We start from the raw sequence: 21704 nt of genomic DNA, 5'->3' as shown, positions 1-21704 counted from the left end.
GGGTGGCATGAGAAACACTCAGAGGAAGACCGAAGTCCCTAGCTAAAAGAATTTACAATCTAGTTTGAGAGGAAAAGAGGAAAGATAAGGGTGCAAGGGCCATAGCTTCAGCCAAGATTTGTTCCAGGGAGAGGATGGGTAACATTTGGCAAGCTAGACTGGAAGGGCATCCCAGCAGGTCTGCGTCATGACAGAAAAGAGGATTTCCATAGGCAGAGGGGTTGGGGTAGGGAAGGGCATCCCAGCAGATTTCAAGTGGAAGAGCCGGAAAGTTGAGGTGTTGGCCTTGGGCTTGTGAGAGGTATGCATCTGGCAAGTGCAGCGAGATCTATCTGAAAAGAAGGGCTGAAACAGGTCTCAGGAACTGGATCACTAAAATTGCTTGAAATGGCATCATGGACCAAACTGTGCTTTACTGCACAGTGTGGGCGGTACCTAATTCTCCACTGAGGCCCAGGGTGAGAGGTCTAGCTTATCAATGGCTGAGCAATCCACAAAGCCTTGTGGGTAGCTGTTGGCTTGGAATGGATTCAGTGGGACTTTGGTGATGTGAGTGTTGTCACAGACAAGGCGTGAGAAGGATATTTTCTGTAGAGAGTCCCGCTGCTTCTCAGTGAAGACCCCAGGGTTCTCCCACCAGAACCTGCAGAGACAGAAGCACAGTCTGTCCATATACCCAGCTATTGACCCCTGCCCTTCCTGCCCAAGGAGAAGGAAGGAGGTCACTGGGAACATGCTGAGGTCTGGGTTAGTCCTCATGGGGACATGGGGACACTGACCTCGGAGAAGGGTCTCCCCTTCCCTCCACTCCCGCTGAGGTTTCACTTGCCTGTCTCCATCACGAATCTGCTGGAACTGCTTGCCCAGGATGCAGGCCAGGAGAGGCCCCACCCGGCCTCCTTCTACCAGCGGCTCGGCAATGCCCCCAATCCAGATGTCAATGTTGTCAGGGGTCCCGTAGAGATCCAGTAACTTCTTCGCTAGCAACTTGTTCTTCAGCACGGCATCCAGCTCTGCCAGTGTCTGGGGCTGTGACAGGTCACAGAAGCCTCTCCAGGAGTTGTACCCTAGGGTGAAGAGACTGGAGCTGTCTCCTTCCAAGGACTTCTTGCCCATAGCCCCCTTTGAGGACATACCTACTCCAGCTCCATCAGCCCTAGAAAGTCTAGACTAATAGTCTCTGGGATGGGGTTCCATTGTTTTCTACGTGAGGTACTTCAGTCTTGAGAGGGCTAGCAGTTTATGTGGGTCCAGGCACGATTCTAAGCAAATATGTAAACTGAAGAACAGAGATGTCAAGTAATTTGCCTTAGGTCACATAACTAGAAATGACATAGGTGGGATTTGAACCCAGGCGTACTGGCTCTTAATTACAACATTAAATTGCCTTTCATGGGTACCAAAAAAAAGGCCCCGTAGTCATCGATTTCTCTCTACTCTCCTTTTCCTAATATTGTCTGGGCTTTTCCACTAGTCGGTTGGAGAGCTCCTTTTCAGACGAGGAGCTCCAGGATGGTAGCAGATATGTTCTCTTGTCTCTGTGTTAGGGAGAATGGAGGATTCCATTTCACAGATGAGCAAGGTGAGTTTTAAACACCAGCATCTCTGCCTTCTGTTTTAGAATGGATCTGCTCCTCAAGATTATAGAAGAGAGCCCTCTGAAACTCCAGAAAGTAGCTAAAAGTTCCCCAGCCCAGGCCAGACGCCAGGCCCACTCACCAGGCATCCCATGGTCTCGGCAACGCTGTATGTTGATGGCAGCCAGGTCAAAGCCATGGATCTTGTGAGTGGGCTGGAAAAGCTTGTTGCGCAGCTCTCCTGTCATCATTTTATTCTGATTCATCAACTTGGACTTCTTGGCCAGTAGGCCCCGCACCAGAGGGTCAATTCCACCTGCAAGGGAGACCCAGAGATCATCCTAGGGACAGGGGTAGGGGGGGAACATCTGCCACTGCTGATCCCTCCCTCCACCAGACATTTTCTCTCCGGTGGAAGTAGGGCCGCTGAACATCTCAGGCTGGAAGCAGGGAGAGAAAAGCACAGTGCAGCCTGCAGGGCTGAGCTGGGGCCCGGGGGCGCAGGGTGGGAATGGGGGTCGGAGTCCAGACTGCCTGCCTTGGGGGTGGAAGAAAGGGCCATTCATGGGATGATGGCACAAATATAAGCTTCAGGATTTTTTCTGAGCTCTAGTTCAGAGAGTTGGCTCCTTCTCTTTCTTGAGGAAGGTTGCAGCATGGGAAGAGGTAGCAGAAATCTATGGAACATGGTCCTGGCTTGTCAAGCCTTAAGTAAAGCCAGTTTCAACACGGCCCGATCTAGGATAAAGGGGAGCTGGGTCCAACCTTTGGCACTTGATGGAGATGGAAAGACTTAAAGGGTAGCAGGAAAGAGCAATTTATTTACCAAACCCATGAATTCTTCCTACAAGAGTCAGAGAAGCCTGAGGCAAGGAAGAGAGGTAGAGAAAACCTGGCACCTTAGAGGCCAGAGGAAGAAAGAAAGGATCATAACTAGTATTTATTGGCCACCTCCTGTGTGTCAGGAACTATTGCAGGGTGCTCTACATGCATATCTCACTTAATTTTTTGTATTCCTACTGAGATAGGTACTATTATTATCCTCATTTTACAGATGAGGAAATTGAGGCTCCGTGGGTTGAATTCTCTTGCCCAAGATCACACAGGAAGTGCTTGGAGTCTGACTTCCAAGCCAGGTTTCCCTGGAAGCAAGCTGCAGAGTGAGACAGCCAGGTGACAGCACTTCCCTGAAAGAATATACCATCTTTGACCATCCTCCAGGTATTGAAGAAGAGGGTGTGCAGAGGGAGCTCTGGTTCTGGACCCCATGGCTGATAGTTCTCATCCAGGCGGGACGTAGTAGAGGGGACCTCCAAGTGGCCAAAGCGTAAGGCAAAGGTGAAGACATTGGAAATTCGGGGGTCCACAGACTCGTTGTAGCCTCGGTATGGAGGGACCCACTTCTGCATCTTGACACCTAGCACGATGGGTAGGTAGTCCCTAAAGGTGATAATCTGGAAGGAGAAACAAGTCATGAAGAAAGGGTGTGAGGAGACTTCAACTTCTGCAGAGTGAGGCTGGAGAGGAGCTGCAGCCAAGAGGGATGAGCAGTGAAAAATCAAGGATGGCACATGGACAGCATGTGTGCCCAGTTCTCATTCCTATGACCCTGGCAGACATTACTAACTGACCGCGAACACTCTTTCCACTGATCTCTCGTGATTTGTCTTAACATAGGCTCTAGTAATCAGTCATTTGAATTTGGCACTTGAGATGTACTCTCTGCCATCTTTGTCCTAAGTTTATGAACTTGAAGCAGAAGTGACAGTCCTATTGTGTCAATTTAACAAAACAATGTCAGATTACTAAACTTTTCCCATAGGCCAGGGCAAGAGGAGGGAAGTACCACAGGAATGGTTCACAGGGTGTCCAAGGGAAGTTCATTCAATCCAGTTCTGAAAGAAATGCTGTACCATGGAGAGATCAGTTTCTGGTTCTGTTTTACTCAAAACAATGAATGAACATAAATTGAGAAAATTTTGGAAAAAAAATTATGCTGTCACATAACCCAATAATTATATTCATTTTTATTCATTCTAGTCTTTGTCTACCTTAGACATATCTTTATAGAGTTGTAGTCCTAGAGAAATGCAGACTTTTCATTCTGCTTTTTCACTTAACACTTCTCACATTTCTTCCTAGCCCACTATTATTATGTAATTAATGTATATAATATTCTATTGCACTCATAGGTCCTTGTCTTACTGTTTTACTCTTAGGTTGCTTCCAATTTGTTCAGCAGCATAGACTCTGTGGATGTCATCCTTGGAGCAGGTGGTCTGCTCCTCGGGTTGTGGGAAGCAGCCGGGGACAGAACCCTGCCTCTGGCTACAGTAGAATGGCCCAGTTTGATGGCATTTGATCTGAGGGGATAGGTGGGGTCATATGGGTTTTCATTTTCTACCATGTGCAGAAAAGCAGAGAACACCCGTCTGCAGAGAGAGCGTGGAGGGCAAAAAGAAGTGAAGACAGGAGCAGAGAGGAGTGTGGAACAGAGTGAGAGCAGCTGCCCTAATTCCAGATGGTTACCAGTCGCTGGCTCTAAGCCTTGCTGAGGCCCTACTATACTGCCTGCCCTGGTGTTCCAGGAGAAACTCTTAAAATGTCGCTTCCATTTGACATGGGTCTAGGGTTAAACCAATACTGAACATCCGAATTAGTCTGAGTGGGTTTCTTTTTTTTATGGTCCAAAAGATGTTATAGATGGAATTGTGTTCCCCTCAAATTCGTATGTTGAAGCTCTAACCCCCAATGTGACTCTATTTGGAGATCAGGCTTGGAAAGAAGAAATTAAAGCTAAATGACATCATAAAGGTGGAGCCCTGATCCAATAGGACTAGTGTCCCTATAAAAAGAGGGAGAGACACCAGGATGGTGTATGCACAAAGGAGCGACCACTTGAGGACAAGGTTCCTGGATCCGAAAGTTTTTTAAATAAATATTGAGTTCTGGAAATTTTGAGAATAAATGGAAATAGATCTCTTCAATGGTTAAAAATATGTGTGTGGGGCTTCTGGTTCCAGAATGAGATGGAGTAGACTCATTTTTCCTCAGTCTTCCCCACTGTATATAATTAAACATCCTGGAAACTGTTCGCTGAACAACAATAAATAGACTCAAAAAGCTGTTGAGAAGATGAACTGGCCAAAGACCTCAGGACTTGAGGAATGACAACATGGAGAGTTCTTACATACCCCAGACTGGGTACATGAGAGGCTGGCAACCTGGAACCTCCACCAGGAATAGACAAAAGAAGCGAAGAAAATCTTTTCTTTTTTTTTTCTCTAAAGGACTGGGACAGGAGAAATTCATCAGATATCTAGTAAAGAGCCCCCAAACTCACTTTACAACCCATACCCTTAGCCATCCTGGCCCCCAATCCACAGCCCAGGCTGACAGATGTCTGATCTTGCTTGCAGTAGTAGCAGCAGTGAAGCCCTGTGTCTCTCTGTTCTTTACTCGATGGCATAAGGAGACCCAGGTGCTGTGGCTTCTGCTCCTCTAGAAAGTTGCTCAGCAGCAGAAGGCAGCCAGGAAAGTACCTTCCTGTGCTGCAGACAGCGGCAGCAGGGGCTGAGTGAGAATTCTGGAAGCACTAGAAGAATAAGGCCAACCAGAATGACATTGCATGGGCTCAGGAACTAAACTCTCATTGGAACAACAGCCCATAAGAGTATAACAGAACCTACATGCCAAACCTAAACAGGGGAACTACGTGTTTAAATAGAAGATTTAAGTAGGATCAAGAGTCTCCTAATAACCAAAATGTCTAGAATACCACTGAAAATCATTCATCATACCAAGACCAGGAAGGACACAATTTGAATGAGAAAAGACAATAGTGGCATGAATCAGGTGTTGGAATTATCTGACAAAGATTTTAAAGTAGCTGTCATAAAAATGCTTCGATAATTAATTACAAGTTATCTTGAAATAAATGAAAAAACAGAACATTTCGGCAAAGAAGTAGAATTTATTTTTTTAAAACCCCTAATTATAGAACTGAAAATATACTAACTGAAATAAAAAAAAAAAAATCTTGTTGAATAGACCCAGTAGTAGGGTGGAGATGATGGGACAGAACTGAAGACAGATCAATAGAATTTAGTCAATTTGAACAGAGAGAAAATAGACTAAATAGGTTCACATAAATATGCCCAAATAACATTTGACAAAGGAGCAAAAGCAATTCAGTAGAGGAAAGATAGCCTTTTTAATAAGTGGTGCTGAAGCAATTAGACATTCGTAGGCCAAAAAATTAACCTCGACCTAAAACTCATAATTTATACAAAAATTAACCCCCAATAGATCATGGACTTAAATGTTAAACATAAAACTATAAAACTTCTAAACTCAAAACCAAACCAAACCAAACCAAAACAAAACAAACCAAACAAACAAACAAAAAACAACAACAAAAAAAACAACCCAGAAAACAAAAAACAGGAGGAAAATCTTTAGGATCTATGACTAGGGAAAGAGTTCTGAAACTGGACACCAAGAGCACAACCCATGAAAGAAAAAAAATTTGATAAATTTGAACTCATCAAAATTAAAAACTCTTGGTTTGCAAAAGACCCTGTTAAGAGAATGAAAAGATAGACTGGGAGAAAATATTTTAAGTCACATATCTGACAAAGGACTTGTATCTAAATATATAAAGAACACTTAAAACTCAACATCAAAAGACAAACAATCCAATTTGAAAATGGGCAAAATATATGAACAGATATTTATTGAAGAAGATATACAGATGGAAAATAAGCACATGAAAATATATTCAATATGATTAGCCATTAGAGAAATGCAAATTTAAACCACAATGAGGTATCACTACATACCTAACAGAAAGGGTTAAAAAAAATAATGATGACACTAAATAAAGACCAGGAGATAGAGAAATGAGATCATTCATACATTGCTGGTAGGAATATAAAAATGGCATAGCCACTCTGGAAAATGGTTTGGTAGTTCCTTTTAAAATTAAAAATAAACTTATTTACCATATGACCTAGCAATTGCACCCTTGAGCATATGTCCCAGAGAAATAAAAACTTATTTTCAAGTAGAAACCTATGCACAAATGTTCATGGCAGCTTTATCTGTAATAGCCCCAAACTGGAAACAATCCAAATGTCCTTCAATAGGTGAATGGTTAACCACTCAGCAACAAAAAGGAATGAACTACTGACTGGGTGAACATGCGGTGACTTGGATGAACCTCAAGAAATTATGCTGAATGTAAAAAAGCAATCTCAAAAGGACACATACTGCATGATTTCACTTATGTAACATTCACGAAATAAGATGGAAAACGGATTAGTGGTTACCAGGGGATAGGAATATGGGAAGGGGAGGGTGGATGTGTCTATAAAAGGGTAGCATGAGGGAGTCTCGTGGTAATGGCAGATTACATCCATTGTAGGATTACATGAAGCTACACATGTGATAAAATTGCATGGAGCTACACACACACACACACACACACACAAACATGCACAGAGACGATTGCATTTGTAACTGGTGAAATCTGAGCGCTATGGTTTGTATCAGAGTTAACTTTCTGCTTTTGATATTGTACCATAGTTATGCAAAATCTTGGCACTGGGGGAAGCTGGGTGCATGTACATTTATTTACAACTTCTTGAGAATCGACAATTATTTCAAAATAAAATGTTTTAAAATTATGTACATGGTTAATACCAACACATCAACCTGTCTCTTCTAGTCAATCAGCCAATTAACAATAGCAATTGACTATGCCTATGACATGTGGATTAGGAGTAGAGAATTGAAAAATAAGATAATTTAATCAAAATAACCAGAATAACTGCTAAGTAACAGTCTCAGGAGTGATGGAGCCTATGGTCCCAATGATGGCATCTGGGCAGGCACACCAAGTGACCAATGTATGAATGACTCCACTGCTATGAATCCAAGGATTCATTTTGGGGCAGAGAAGCTGAAGAAATAGAAGAGAAGGTTTAAAGAATGAGACAATGGGAAAGAAGCAGCAGAGGAGAAGAAGGGGAAACGGAGATGTGGAAAGCAGAGGATACGGCAGCGAGCAGAGGCCATGAGACGAGGCAGCAAGCAGAGGGCAGAGCCAGGAGCGGAAGCCAGGCCAGCATGTGAGGAAGGCTGCTGGGCCTCTGTACCTGCACGAAGGCTCCCAGGATTTTCCGGACTTCCTGGTAGAGCTTCTCTCCATCCCACTGAGGGTTGAGTCTCTTCAGTTCTCCGGCCAGCCGGTTGTGCTCACGGAGAAAGAGAGTGTGGGAAGTGGCCAGCAGGATATGCTCCGAGGCTCGGGAATCTCCTGAAAGCCCAGAAGGCAGGAAGGTGGGTTCCCTCTGAGCAGCCCCAGAGCCCAGGAACCTGCACACAAAAAAATAAATGATGGTGCCCCAAAGGGACCCTCTCCTAAGCCCCTCCTGGCAGTCAACTTAAGGGAAGTCAAGTGGAGAGAGATCAGAGTGGGGACTCATAGGGTTGACTCTCAGCTCTACACGCACACTTTTTAGCTGTGTGATTCTGGACAAGTTACTTAACATTTCTAAGCCTCAGACTTCAGATCCGTGAAAATGGGGATAATAAGGTCAACCTCACGAGACTGTGATAAAGACTATAGATGACATTAAAAATTAAATTTGGCTAATTAAGATCCCAACTGCCTTTAAGATGGAGCCAAACAAATAAATGGGGGGACTTTTTATGGTGTGGAGCAACTTTGAAGGTTTCAGGAATGCAAGTTTGAGTGTAGGAGCCTGGATATTAAAGGGAGAAGAATCCGGAGGTTGGGGGGCGGGTCTTTGGGATGGGGGGAGGAGGAACAGGATGGGGAACAGTTAAATGGTAAAAGATCAGGTGTTTCACAAGGGGACTTCTTGTGTTCTCTAATCATCAGGAAAGTCTGTTAAAGTCCTGGTCTTAGTGGAGATTTTTGTGGAAAACAAGAAAGGACACAGTTTTGTGTCTGGACTGATGTGAGATATTTGTGAACACAGGATCTAAGAGATCTACCAAGAGACTGAGATCTACAGGACAGCCTCTACCATGTCAGAGTGGACAGGGGGTTTGTCCTGGGAGAGTGGATTTGGAAGAAGGAAGGCCTCCAGGAGCTAAAGGCAGAGAGGACAGGAGGGCACGAGCCCCCGGAATGAACAGAATTGGGGGACTTTGGTTGTGCACCGGCTGTATGGAGTGTGGGCTTTCGGCCAAGTTTATAAAATGTCTTAAAATATACATTTGTTTTAACCTAGAATGTCTTCCTGGAGGAAGTTATCCCGAAAAAATTATTAAAATGGGCACAAAGATTCCTCAACAAGGATATTCACTACCTAAACATAACAAAACAATGCAAGTCACAGAACAACTGGAAATGACTTAAATGTTTCCAAATAGGGTTGATAAAATAAATTATGGTAACATATGATATGGAATATCAGGCAGCCATTAAAAACCATGTTGTAGAAGAATATTTAAGTTGTGATATATTAAGTGAAGACACTGGGTTATAGAGCATTACTTATAACCCCAATTATGTAAAATGATGTAGAACTATATAATAGAAAAAAAACTGGAAAGATAGGCATTAAAATGTTAATTTTTCAGTGGGTGGTGAGATTTTGTTGATTTTCTTATTTTCTTTGTGCTTTTCTGGACTCCTTTAATTTTTTTTTTTTTTAAGTGAACACATGTTCTTAGATTCTGTATTCATCTGGGCCCTTCTGCCAGTCCTGAACCAGTGCCAGAGGCAGTGCTGGCTTGGTGTGCATTTTGCCAGAAGACGANGAGAAGGGGAGAGGGAGGGTTGGGGGAAAAGTGCTTTGTGGATTCAGATTCGACTGTAGGTTTTTGAATACCTATGATATAACAGGTACATTTAATCCCCATGACGAACTTGTGACGTGGGTGGCATTTACCCCCATTTTGTAGATGAGGAGACCGCGTCCTAGAGAGGTGAGGTCAATTCTCCAAGGTCAGCTACAAAGGGGCAAGATTGAACACAGGTCTGCATGACTTGATGGTTTGCAAGGCCAGTGCCCTTTCCGCTATGGAGAGGGACAACAAAAACAGGCAGCCTCTGAAGTGCTGTGGAAGTGCCAGGTGTCTGGGAGGAGGAGAGGGGCTCTGGGGAGGGGCTGCCAATTCAGATGAGGCCAACAGATAGGACCTCCAGGCCAACGACAGCTGATGCACTCCAGGGGCCGGGTCAGGGTAAGCTCGAGCAGGATGGGGCAGGGAGGCCATCTGTCCTGGAAGACCCCAGGGTATCTGGCCTATGGGCAGCTGGGACGTGACCGCCACGTGGCTGGGCCCCCTACTCCAGGCTCCGAGCTCTGCTGCCCTCTGGCGGCATTTTTGGGGAACATCACCAGGCAGCAAGTCCAAATGTCCATCCCGCTCCCAATCCGGCTCCGCCGTGCATCCTCTGTCCTTCACCTATTTCTTCTTCTTCCCTTTTGAGTGTGAGGAGGGTGCATCCCCTTCCCTTTGACTCCATCCTTCATCCTCCTGCTCGGGGTTCGACCTCACCAGCGGGATTGGGAAGCCGTTCCGCGTCTTCCCCGCTGTCCACCCGAAGGGCAGGGAGAGCCCATCCTCGTATTCTGCCGGCAGCCAGCGCGCCAGCGCTCTGTTGGCGGCGCCCAGCACGGGGTTCCTCCTGAAACCGAGCAGGACCCGCCCTCAGCCTCGGCCAGGCCGCTCCCGGGTTCGCTTCTCCTCAAACCCCACGGGGATCCCATGGGGAAGGACCCGGGAGCCTTTGCCCGAAGGAAAGGAGGCGGGGAGGAGACGCCTCTCAAACGTGGGGTTTCTGAACTAGCCTCCGTCCCCGAAGGCGCGGGGACGTCTCTGCCCTGGGGAAATGTGCTGCTTCCAGTGGGATCCAGTGGTCCCTTTAGAAGGTGGGGGAGTTAGGGGAGGGTTCCAACAGAACAGATCCCGGCGGGACACCAAGCTTAGGAGGGTAAGTCAGTGGGAGTTCTGCCTGGAATGCCCGAGTGGCAAAGCCCCTGGCTGGGCAGGGGGACAGGTGGGCAGGGCATGGTGATGGGGAGGGCCAGCCCCCCACAGCCACCCAAGCCCACTCACCTGTTGTTACAGTCTCCCGTAATGGTGCGGTACGGGCTGTTATAGTCACACTTCGCCACAAGAACAGAGGCACCACAGCCCACCTCCCAAGAGAGAGCAGTCAAGTCCAGGCTGGGGTCTGAAACAGAAGAGACCCCAGAGGGACTGAGTTTTTTCTCTATTCTCAGGCACTTGGGGGCGGCAGGAAACCAAAACCAGGGGTGAACTTACATTTTTGGGAATACATTCTATGTTCTAAGTAAGCATTTCTGAGGTGGTTTCTCCCTTAATCACTAAGGTAAGAATTTAAATTCTTATTCTGCAGAGAAGAAACTAGACCACAGTGCTCAAGAGCCTTGCCTAAGGCCACACAGATAGTAATTGCTAAAGTCCTCAGAATTGTTAGTAATTCTTTGTCTAACTGGTCATTTGAATTAACAGATATTTTCTTTTAGAAAAAAAATACCATACTAGAATAAAAATACCTCTAGTATGAGTTAGTTTGATAAGATGCTTTTCTTCTAAAGCTTCACTGACATCTAAAGTACCAAGCAAGCAGGAATCTGGATAGGGAAGATGTTGGTGAGGGACAGGTAATTTTTAAGTGAGGGGGACTGTGGTCTTGGGAGGAGTAATAATGGGGGGCTTCAGGCATCAGAGGCTTCCACCTGGGCACAGAATGGAGAGAGCTGCCAATCTCGTAATGCAGCCTGTGATCCATCCTGGCGCCTGCAATGAAAAACAGGCAAGGGAATCTGACCCTACCGGGCTTCTTCAGGGGGACCATCTGTGAAAGTTGGCATGGGCCAGGGTTTGACCCCCAGCAACTTTTGAATCTCAAATCTAAAGTGCTTCCTACTTCTCCCTACCTTGTTCCAGTTTTCTTATTTTGGAACTTTGGAATTTGCCCAAGTCCTGGCTCAGGGAGAACCTGCAATCTTTTGCTCCAGTCAGGACCAAACCCCTTCCTCCATGACTCTCCACGAGCTAAGGAGTGGCAGGGGTGGGGTTGGAGGAGGTCGCGATCAGTCCATCGAGCTCGTTGTTTCACCTCTACGTTATTCAGAACAAGATGGAAATCTCATCTCCTGTGAAATAATCCCAGTAAGTCTCCCAGACATAGGTGGCTTAAATGTCCTCTTCAGTGATGACACTGTGGTTTGGATAAGGAGCCCATGTTTATTGACGTTCATACTGCCTCGAGATAGAGGTCTTACAGATGGTATTATACTAAGAGCATGAATGTCCCCTCATTTGGAGTTAGCAATGTGACCCTGCTGAACTTGAGTTCCTTTCTCTGCAAAAAAGAGCATTGGCCTAGCTGTCCTCTCAGCCCCTCCTTGTTCTGCAGGTCTATGGTTCCAAGAAGAGAGAGACAGAAGTGCTGCCTCGAGGAGATGGCGCCTCACGAGGAACGCAGCTTATGGTGGCTTCTGCTCTCTCCCGCCAGGAGACAGAGACGACCTCTTCCTACCATCAGAGAGCTGGTGAGTTTTCTGTACCTGTGACATTGGTCAGGATCGCTTTCTGCCTCAGTCTCTTTAAGGACTCCTCCCACACCTGCCCATTGCGGATGGCTGTGCGAGTCCGGCCTTTGGCATGCTTGAAGTACTCTGACAACTCTCGGGGGCTAGGTGCCTCAGAGTTCAAGGCGGTCTTCAGCCTACAATAAAGAGCGAAGGGGAAGTCAGGTGTGAGGTGGTGTGTATATAGGGAGGAGCCGTGGGGTAGAGAGTTGTGGGTAGCAAACAGGAGACAAGCATTTCCTGTGCTCTCAAGATCTTTTCTAAGTTCTTTTCTGATGCCTCAGGAAGGAAAGCTACCGTGTGTCTTTAAGCTTTGTTAGGTCTGATTCTGAGGGAAGGCCCTGCAGCTGAACGTGAGCGCTGCCTGAATTAGAATCAGAGGGTTGAATCTATGCTGGTTGCATTAGAATAGATTGGAGAAACCTTAAAAACACTCAAGTCCCAAGATGTACTGATTCAGACTGAGGAACCCCTGACATGTAGCTCGCATCTCATCGAGCCTGTGGACCAAGAATTCTAGAAATAACATGTTTATGGGCCTTCAGTTCTGCCCATAAAAACATCCTTAATTGCTTCTGGCCCTGGAGTTAGTGTGGGGTTTGTTTAGATGTGGTCGTAGTATCCAGCCTCTTGCTGACCATTTCTTGGGCCAGATGGTCAGCCCTTTTGTTCCTTAAGGTCCCATATATACCATGAGAAGCCGAAAACCCTTCTACGAAGTCCGTGACGACACAGAGATGACCGAGGCAAGGCGTAGTCAGTAAAGTCACTCCACGAGAACCCTTGCCCCTTCCCCGTGCCTCAGTTTCCTCATGTGTGTGATGAGGGCGTTCTCTGAGGTGATCTCTAAGGCTCTAAGACTCTGAAATATCTGAAGGAGCGCGAATTCTCACAAAAGACAGCCCTACTCGTGGAGTACAATTCCTTGATGGTAACACCTGGCCTGTCATGATAGATTAGTTATTAACTCTCTTTTAAATGCGAGGGGCTCTAGTATCTCAGCTGAGGGGCTTCATGGGCAAGTGGGGCAGGCATAAGAACTGTGATGACTGGGCTCTAATCACCAGACCTACCTGCTTCCAGCCTGCCTCAACCTTGATTAAAAGGAACCCAAGAAAATAAGCCAGACTGCATTTTGGCTGCTGTTGCAAGAGACAGCATGGGCCAGTGGCTCAGACCGCTGCACTGTCCAGTAGGGTAACCACCAGCCACACGTGGCTACTTAAATGGAAATTCATGAAAATTAAATAAAATTAAGAATTCTCTTCCTCAGTGGTCCTAGCCACATTTCAAGCGCTCAATACCTACATGTGTTGGTGACTCCCGTATTGGACAGCACAGATGCAAAACATTTCATCCCTACAGAAAGTACTGTTGGACGGCATTGGCCTAGAGTCTGGGCTGAGAGGACGAGTTTGAAGCCTGCTTCCGCCAGGATCAGTTTACCCGTCTGTGAACCCGGAATCTGAGCGTCACCGACATCAGGGCCTTGCAGGTGGTCTTGCGACACATGGGTTGGGTTTGGTTCCTGATTGCCACTTTCTAGTTGGGTGCTTGTGGGGAAGTTACTCAATCTCCATGCCCAGTTTCCTATCCATAAGAGGATAATGATAGTAACCTTAGATTGAACCATGCTATTTAATCATTTTGACCTCAAAAACAGCCATTTCTTGTAGTTTGATTTAGTACTTTACAGGATTTGGGGGAGGAAGAAATTAAGTACCTAGAGTTGTATCTGGCTCTGTATCTGTTATCTCTATTGTGTATCAGTGCCATCATTATCATCAGCCAGGTCTCTAAGGGTCCTCCGCCCCATGAACAAAGAAAGGTACCAACGAGGTTCTATGTGCTCCTTCCTTCCTCCTTCTGCCCTGCGTGGTTCTCCTGCTTGCACACTGACTCACTGGGAATTACCTCCTGCTTTGCATCGGGGCTGGGCTCTGTGGGAGCAGGCAGGGCTTTGCAGGAGCTCTTTTTCCATCTCCACGGCCTCCACCCTCATCCTAGGCACCACTGTCCTCTTCCATCTGGTGGGCCGCAGCAGCCTCCTAATTGGGCTCCTGCCTCCGCTCCTGTCCCTCTCCCACCCGTTCTCCAAATGGCTGCTGGAGTGAGCTTTTTAGAATGAAATTCAGACCACACCACCCTCTGATTAAAGCACTTCCTTGGCTTACCATGGGACATGGATGAAACCATCTGCTTACTGCATATGTGCTCATTATGTTATGCAGTCATTGCCTCTATCTAGTTCCAAAACATTCTCATCGCCCTCAGAGGAGACCCCACAACCCTTAAGCAGTCACTCCCCATTTCTCACCCCTCCCCCTGCCAGCCCCTGGCAACCACTAATCTGCTTTCTGACTCTGTGGCCCCTGGGGTCTACCTCTTTGTCCCCATCTCCTCCTTACCTACCACCTCCACCAGCATGGGCCTTCTGTTTCCTGAGCACCCTAAGCTCTTTCCTGCCCCAGGGCATTTTCTTTTGCTCTCTCTGGTCCCTGGAATGCCATCTGTCTGCCTCTTTATACGGCCGGCTCCTTCTCACCCTCCATCGGCCTTTCCTGATCCCTGTACCTGGGTGGCGACAATTGCTCTGCCTATTCTTTCACTGTCCTTATCACCAGCCTTGAGTTACCAGATTGTTTGTGCGCTTATATAACGAGCTGATTAAATGTGATTCTTTAATTCTCCATGAGGCCCGTAAGTCCAAAAACTAACCAGTGGGGACAAGTTCCAAAGCAGAGCTGCTTGTCTCTCCCCAAGCTTAATCCCTAAGGAATCAAAAACGTTTCCTGGAGTAGGAACCCAGAAAAGAGGACAAGCAGACCCTTCTATCACAAAAGCCGAGGGTAGTGAGAAGCTCCGGACTTTGTCGTCTTATGCAACATTTCATCTAAAAGTCAGCAAAAAAGTTATGAGACTGCTAGAAAGTTCATTCAAGGGCCAAGGAGGAATGAAGCCCCCAGCCAAGTGTAAAGGGGCAGGGAGAGAAAGAATAAGGTCGTTTTCTGCTCAATACAGTGGTTGCTCTTGTTTGTCTGCCTCGTTAGCCCGAGTTTCTGAGGCCAGGGACCCAGTCTGCATTGCTCATTTCAGGAATTCCAGCCTCTACATGTGATTGGAAGGTGGCCAACTCTGCTGGTGTCCCACGGAATCCCTGAGAACCCTCGGATCCTGTTATAGGTTGATGTGCTCTCCCTACCTGCCCCTGGCGCAGCTGCTGAAGGTTCACACTTGTCACCTTGAGGGATTGCTCCTGAGCCAAAGGGGCTGCCTGTTGAAGGTGCCTGGGGGTGACAGGCATGCTACACCTCCTCCCAATCCTAAGCCATTCTGACTGATGTCAAGGAGACATTTGGCAGATGAAAGCTCTGCTTCCTTGCTCCAAGGTGGGACAGGAACTGTGTACACTCCAGATCTCCCTGTGGGGTCGGCAGAGGCTAGAGCTTAAATCACACCCTTGCTTAGCTTCTTCCCTTTACCTCTTCGCTTCCTTACTCCATTACAGCATTCCTGAGAGCGCTCCCTACTAAGTCACCTGCACATGAACCCAGGTCTCAACTCAGGTTCTGCTTCTACGACCTCACCCAAGTCAGTCAATATTAGTTGAATAAATAGAGAACTTCCTTCTATGAGCTTTCTGAGACTCTGGAATACATGACCCACGGAAACGTTTGCCAAGTAAAAGAAAATGCTCATAGGATTAGATTAGACATCTTCTTCAAGGTAACCTACAGGATGAAGATTTTAAGAGTTGTGGACTATTACTCCTACTTGCCACATGCTCTGAGGCAGGGAGGTAGAAGGGTGGGTTATATAATTGCTTTGGCTCATGTGCTTGTCATTAAAAAGAACCCTACGAAGGGAAGTATGTTGTGTGTGTATGTCTCACATACCTGGTCCGGGAATCCAGGAAGGCCTTGTTGACTTGGACCTTAACTTGATTCACAATATCAGAGAAGGCAGCGGTCCTTGTGGCCTGTGCTTGGAGGGGGAGAAACAAGCAGCAGGGTATCAGACACACGGTGCCCTCTCCTTCTGTCTCTCTCTTTCTCAAATTTGAGCAGGCAATAAATAGATCAAGATTAGGAAACTTTCACAAGAATTTTCAAGCACAAAAAGCACAGAATAAGAAGGACACTCTATGATCCTCAGTAAGATGTCAAAACTGTTCTTTAGGAGTCCACTAGAACAGGGATCCCCAACACCCCTGGCCATGGTCCGCGGTCCGTTAAGAACAGGGCCGCACAGCAGGAAGTGAGTGGTGGGCAAGCAAGCGAAGCTTCATCGTATTTGCAGCTGCTCCCCAGTGCTAGCATCACCGCCTCAGCTCCATCTCAGATCATCGGGCATTAGATTCTCATAGGAGCACTGGTCCCTGGTGCCAAAAGGTTGAGGACTGCTGCACTAGAATACCCAGTGATGGGATTAAGAAGGTGTGTAACCACTCAGATTGGCTCAGGCTACTGGGATGTAGGCATTTTTTCTGGTTCTCGGTGAGCTGAACCCTTAAGCAAGTCCATCAAGGGCTTAGCTGACCACCAGGACTCTGAAGTAGGGAGGAGATGGCATAGGGTGGAGGTAGGATTCCTTGTTTCCAGTTGTATTGGGGACTTGGGGGTGGGGTGGGCAGGATGAATAGTGGGTGAAATAGCGTGCCCCTAAAATACACATCCTACTGGAACCTCCGAATGTGACTTTATTTGGAAATAGGGTCTCTGTAGATGTAATTAATGAAGACGAGGTTATATAGGTTCAAGATTAGGGTGAGCTCTAAATCCAATAAGTGGTGGTCTAACGAGAAGAGAGAACACACAGTGGATATACACAGGGAAGACCATGTGAAGATGGAGGCAGAGGTTGGAATGATGCAGCTATAAGCCAAGGAGTCCCAAGGATTGCCAGGAGCCACCGGACACTGGAAGAGGCAAGGAAGCATCCTCCTCTAGAGACTTCAGAGGAGCATGACCCTGCTGACACCTTGATTTTAGACTTCTAACCTCCTGAACTGTAGGAGAATAAATTTCTGTTGTCTTAAGCCACTCAGTTTGTGGTCTTTTATTACAGCAGCCCCAGGAAACTGACACGGGGCGACACTTACCACTTGTGGCAGACGCTGCAGCACAGAGCAAGGTCAGGAAAGCCAGGAGGGCTGGAAGACGGAGAAGGATCCGCATGGCTGAAACAAGACCAGGATCATGGTGTGAACTTGCAGAGTCCCCGTGGGAGGGATCAAATCACAGAAAAGGGATGGTAAAGCGGAGAAACCCAGGGAACACCAGATGCCCTAACATGGGAACAGAGAGGGGGAAGCTACATTAACTAAGCATCTACTATATGTACCGGCCCATGCTTGGTACTGGAAAGAGGCAGTGGTAGGAGGGACGGAACTCAGGCTTTGGAGTCTGGAGGCCCTGAGTTGTAGTTCTTGCCTTTGCTCTAACTAGCTCTGTGACACGGGCCAGGTTACTTAATATCTCTTGGCGGGTCCCTGACCTGCCAAGTGATCCAGGATGTATGATTCTGCTCTGACAACCCATGACCCGAGATCCTGTTCCCATATTGCCACAGCTGTGAGAAATGCTGTCACCAAACCTGAAGCATGTTTGTGGAGTTTTCCTCCCTCTTTTCTCTTAGGAGGTATTGCTCCCTATAAGCCATCCTCCTCTGGCTAACACCAGGAGAATGTGCCCAAGAAGCAGGCACTCAGCTCCCCCCTTCAGGACCAGCAGGAGCTTCACCCTCCCTCAAAAAGCCAATTGGATAAGAACACATGAATGAAAGGTGTAGCCAAGCTCAGACTCCCCTGAACTCATAGCTGTGTGCCAGGCTGCCTGGAGAGACTCCGGCTCCTAGATGAACCCCTGCATCATGAGCTTTAACTCTGAACCTAAATCATCAGACTAAAATTTGTGTAGCTTTGTTTGCTAATGAGGGGCTTTGGGGCTTAGAGTGTTCATTAGGTTTGGTGGACTAGACCCCAAACATCTTTCAAGGAGATTCTAGCTTCAGCCCAGGGAGGCATTCATGCTATGCAGATGGAATGAGTTTAGACTAGGGTCAACTCTTACAAGAGGGCGCAGGTTCTCCCCTCAGCGTGCATTCACTGGTGGACTCCAAAAACACACCAAGGAGAACGTCCTCAGATTGGCTGTCCCCTCCATGTCTACTCGAAGCTCTTTAAGAGAAATCACGGTCTGGAGCTTTGCTGAGAGACCACCCAGCTGGTCTTCCAGGCATTCTCTGGATAATCTCCCTTTGGGTTAGGCCAGACCAGAAAAGGAGAACTGTGTATCTGGACCGGGTCATTTTAGCCTCTCTTACACTCCCCCAATCTTTTCCTCTGATCTTTTGTGATCCCCCTAATAATTTTTATCTTGTTGAATGTATTTATTATAAGCTAACTCTAGAAACAAGGCAAGGTATGAAAAAATATCTCTCTAGCCAAAATTCCTCCTGTCACTTCTTTTTCCAAGAGGAATTGTCAAACAGTTTGACCCCTCAATGGGTGCCTGTCCTTACATCTCTATGGCTCCAATTAGAACCAGAGCCCTACTCTTTGTGACTCAAAGAGACCATTGAGCCAGCAGAAACCCACCTTTTAAAGCAAACAAAAATCATAGTTTGGGAGTAACAGTTCTCATTGATATATGTTTTTCAATTGTGGTAAAAACACTAGCATAAAATTTCCTATCTTAATCATTTTTAACCATACAGTACAGTAGTGAACAGTATATTCATATTGTTGTCCAACAGATCTCTAGAACTATTTCATCTTGCAAAACAAACTCTATATCCACTAAACACTAACTCTCCATTTCTCCCTCCTCCTAGCCCCTGGCAACCATCCTATCATTGATTTTTTTTGAGAGGGCTGGTGGGCACACAAGTATTCATTATAGTATTCTTTCAATGATTAATATGTTTCATAATAAAAACAAAAAGTAAAAGGTTAGTCTATGAAAAAAAGGCATCATCTGAGATAGGCTGAGGAAGAAAAATATCATAGTCAAAGACATGAAAGTTGAGAAAACTGAACAGGAAAAAAACCTTAGGTACTCATTTCTCCTCTCCTGTTTTTGGAACCTCTTTCATATTCTCCTCACTGAGAAGTTGGAGGAGACCTCAAGGCCAAAGGGAAATTATTTTCCATGTGTCAGCCACCTTTCCTGGTGGATATAAAGGAAGGGTGTGGGACAGAAAGAAGGGTCATGCCACTGGAAAAGGATGTGTAAAAAGATCCTGGAGGGACACTGTCTGCAGCCAGAGCCAAGCAGAGCACAGGGTAGAAGACATGGGGCTTCAGAGAATAAGAGACCAACAAGAGGCTTCTGTGATGTTTAGATTATTACTTTCATCCTTATTATCATGCTCAGCGCAGAAACCATGTCCCAAGCCCCTTAACTGGCAGTAAAGCCTGGAGCATGAAGCACTATCTGGAGGCAGAGCTGCAGCCATTACCCCTCAAATGCCAGGCTGGTCCGCAGTCCCCTACCTCTATTCACACTCCTTCCTATGCAATGCCCTCTCTGCCTGATAAACTCTTATTCATTCTTCAAAACCTAGGCCCAATGCCAACTTCTCTGTGAAGTGTACCAGATTTCTCCAGGCAAAGTTAAGTCATTCCTTTTTCTGTCCTCCCACAGTACTTAACTCATATCTCACATCACTGTTTTCATATCTGTGTCACTTATCAGACCGTGAGCTCCTCAAGGGCTAGGTCTTATTTATTTTTGTTTTTCCAGCACCCAAGCCTAGCGTCAGTACATGATAGGTGTTAGGTGTGTGCTGAATAAATGAACCTCCTAGAGCAAAGAAATTCAGCATCTGGAGGGTGCAGAGGTTAGAGGGTGGTGATTGTCCCTTATCGGACTTCTCACACCTTGGTGTGCCCACTAATCCCCCAGGGACCATGTTAAATAAAGATTCTGACTCAGAGGGTCATAGAAGGGACCCGAGAGTCTGCACTTCCAACAAGCTCTCAGTGATACTGATGCTGCTGGTCTACAGGCCACACTCCGAATTCCAAGGCCTTTCAGAGTCTGGTTCTCAGCCTTGCTAAGAAATCACGAGGGAGCCTGCAGGAAAGACCTGAAAAGGGAAGGAATTCATGAATGGCAAAGCTCTGTTGAAGGTAATGGGATGAGCCAATAGGAAAACCAACAAATACCCCATATAAGGAGATAGATCTTATCAAGCCATCTACAGCAGAAATAATCCTCCATCTCAGCTACAGGGTTTGGGACACCCAATCACACACAAAAAAACAACATGATTCGATCATTCCATTCTTCCAAAATGAAACCCGTCTGATATTGCTGCAATTCATACACCTGATTGAGAGCCAACTGTCCACAGGGCAGTGAAGACACCTGGGACTAGACAGCCAAGGCTAACTTGACGTTCGGACCTACTGTAGGCAGCAGGCATGACAAACTGGAAACAAGATGAAGATTTGAGAGCCTTGGCTTAGGAAATGCTTTAAAACACTGCAAAATTTTCATATGACGTCATACCAGTCTCAAGAACACCACACAGAGCATCGTTTTGTTACATTTTCCCCAACTTTCTGTGTGCCCCAAACATGTGATATCTCTCAGGCCTTGGTTCCTAAACAAGATGGGTGAGAGGTCTATCTATGGTACCTTCCAGCCCTAGGAGTTTATGATTCTGTGACTCAGTTTTCAGATTCAGAAAATCCTCCTTGTCCCACAATGGATTTAATCCCATTCTCCCTTACACCAAACAGAAATGAACCGCCATGGTGGCTGCCAAGTCTGGCACCAGAAAATACCCAATGAAGACAAGTCCAAATCCAGTACTAAACTTTCTGAGAAGCCTTTGAGGAAATGTCATCATCAACTTTGCAGAAACCAGGAAAGAAGAAAGTTAATGAGTCTTACCTGCCAAGTGCCTTGGCCTCCTATGGCAACAAGGTGAGTTGCTCTGCTTGGAGGAACTGATCTTTTATACCTCCTACCAAGAATTTATTTCTGGGAAAGGCCCAGAAGGAAAGATTTTAAGGGGCTGATGTGGCTTAGAAGAGAAGCTCAGGTTCAGCAGGAAACGCCCTGTGACTCCAGGCAGACACACAAGGAAACTGCAGAATGGCAGGGATTGGTTGACACAATATCACTGACTCTGGGTGACTCAGACCCTCTTCTCCCCATTTTCCCAGGTGAAGTACATGATCCTTATGCAATCATGAAAGGCAAATCTCCAAGGTCCGAGCAGGCTACCGGTCTCAAGCCCCTAAGGGAATCTGAATCACTCTTAAAATTGGGAACAAATAAATGTATCTCTTCCTTATTCTTTTATTCACTGCCCTTTGGTTCCTCCCTCCCTTGTCTTTCACCCAATCCATTGTGAAAGCAAATAGATTCATCTTTTGGATTTAAAGTGATCGAAAAACATTGGCTTTTTGTTTTTTCGTCAAAATTTCAAAATCCTGCCACTTTTTGGCCACCAGAGAAGTGAGAAGAGCCCAGGACTTGTCATCAGAGCAGTGAGTTAAGTCTCTACC

At 46.4% G+C, this 21704-nt stretch overlaps 1 protein-coding gene across 1 annotated transcript; it reads right to left on the bottom strand.

Annotated features, from left to right (window-relative positions):
- Positions 1–45: 45 nt before the first annotated feature.
- Positions 46–21214, bottom strand: LPO (lactoperoxidase). Its single transcript, XM_039886501.1, has 12 exons — positions 21085–21214; positions 17283–17360; positions 16078–16165; positions 12158–12318; positions 10677–10794; positions 10116–10245; positions 8619–8698; positions 7736–7955; positions 2779–3031; positions 1720–1893; positions 830–1067; positions 46–643 (listed from the first exon to the last, which is right to left on the bottom strand). The coding sequence occupies exons 2-12, from the start codon at positions 17356–17358 to the stop codon at positions 436–438; spliced, it is 1746 nt and encodes a 581-aa protein (XP_039742435.1). The 5' UTR covers positions 17359–17360; positions 21085–21214; the 3' UTR covers positions 46–435.
- Positions 21215–21704: the final 490 nt, after the last annotated feature.

This window comes from Pteropus medius, unplaced genomic scaffold (genome assembly GCF_902729225.1).
Source record: "Pteropus medius unplaced genomic scaffold, Ma_sr-lr_union100, whole genome shotgun sequence".
Lineage (NCBI taxonomy): Eukaryota > Metazoa > Chordata > Mammalia > Chiroptera > Pteropodidae > Pteropus > Pteropus medius.
This window is presented reverse-complemented; position numbering and strand designations above follow the sequence as displayed.